Source organism: Temnothorax curvispinosus, unplaced genomic scaffold, assembly GCF_003070985.1.
Source record: "Temnothorax curvispinosus isolate PA1 unplaced genomic scaffold, ASM307098v1 QBEX01002862.1, whole genome shotgun sequence".
Classification (NCBI taxonomy): Eukaryota; Metazoa; Arthropoda; class Insecta; order Hymenoptera; family Formicidae; genus Temnothorax; species Temnothorax curvispinosus.
The window spans coordinates 1-1,295 of NW_020212642.1; the positions used below are offsets into that span (position 1 = coordinate 1).

General features: G+C 53.2%; 1 protein-coding gene across 1 annotated transcript; it reads right to left on the reverse strand.

Moving 5' to 3' along the window:
• Nucleotides 1-30: 30 nt before the first annotated feature.
• Nucleotides 31-918, reverse strand: LOC112452008 (the record flags this gene model as incomplete). The annotated part of the gene is made up of 1 exon (XM_025011993.1): nt 31-918. A coding segment is annotated over exon 1 (888 nt), but the record flags the coding sequence as incomplete, so codon positions are not given.
• Between the last annotated feature and the right edge of the window lie 377 nt (nt 919-1,295).

Consider the following 1,295-nt stretch of genomic DNA (forward strand, 5'->3'; position numbering starts at 1 on the left):
ATAGAATTCCGAGTTGAGACACAATTTCACGTTGGCGAGCACGCAATGATCGAACCTCGAGGCGTCGCCCACGAATTCGTTTCGCCGTCCGGTTTGCAGCGCGAATATGACGTATCGCGGCTTCTCCAATTGCGGCGCGGCTTTCACGGCCCACGAATGCTTGGTCGTGCTCTGCAGCAGGGGAAATTCGTACAGGTCCCAAGAGCGAAAGCCCGCGCTCAGAAATCGTCCGCTCTCCAACGTTCGCAACAGCGATAATTTAGTCACGTCGTTTAGCGCCACGTGAGGCATACGCCATTGCACCTTCAGCAACGTAATTTTAGGATTCTTGGCCGGATCTCTCGGCACGGTCTTCTTCGGATCCACGACGCAGTTGTGGTCGTTACAAGAGCGTATCAGGATAAGTTCATGTCGCGCGTTTATCACCACGCGTCTGTAGTCCTCGCAGAAACCCAAAAGAATATTCAAAGGTACGCAAAAGTTGAATTGATGGGACGCGTTGTTCAGATTCGATTCGCTCGTCGAATAACTCCATCCGGCGTTCTGCAGTCTTCTGGCTTGTTCGGTGGTCAGCGACACGTAGTTCTTTATCGTGCTGGTTATGCCGACGTCTCTACACCGGTCGATCTCCACGCCGTCGAGCTCGTATCGAATTTCGTCGAACATAAACGCGACGCAGTTGTTGACTAATTTCGCGTATTGTTCCTCATTCGTCGCGCCGTCGTCGTTGAGTCGTCCCTCGACGTACAGGAAACTGTCGCACGGCAGCGTATACAGATCCTGCTGCTGTATGGGTATTCGTATCTCGTCGTTGTGCCCGAACGTCGTGTTGACGTACGGGTTATACGTGTGAGTCTCGATTCCGACGATGCACTCGTCGAAGATTGGCTCACCGCCGATACTCAGGATGTCGGCCATGGTTTTTCCTCTCGAAGTAGAAACGACGCGGTAGTGACGCGTTTCTCACGGCGAGACCCAGCGATTGTAGGAACCTGACGTTGGCGTTGCTGAGAACGGCTCTTTCTCCTCCTCCGCTTTTCTTCCCTACGCTTCCAATCTCGTCGTAGAACGGGCTAGCTCGCTCGTTCAATTCGCGCTAGATCCGTTCAGAACGAGCATCCCTTCTCTCGCTCTCTTTCTTCAGGGATACGCGCACACACACACTAACCGTGACGACGTATGTGCAGTCTAATCGTTATCTCCTCGCCGCGAAAGTCGATCAGCCGATCTTTCTGATTCACGACTCGCACCGTGATATCGGTGACGTTTCGCGCGACGATCGGGAGGTAAATGAT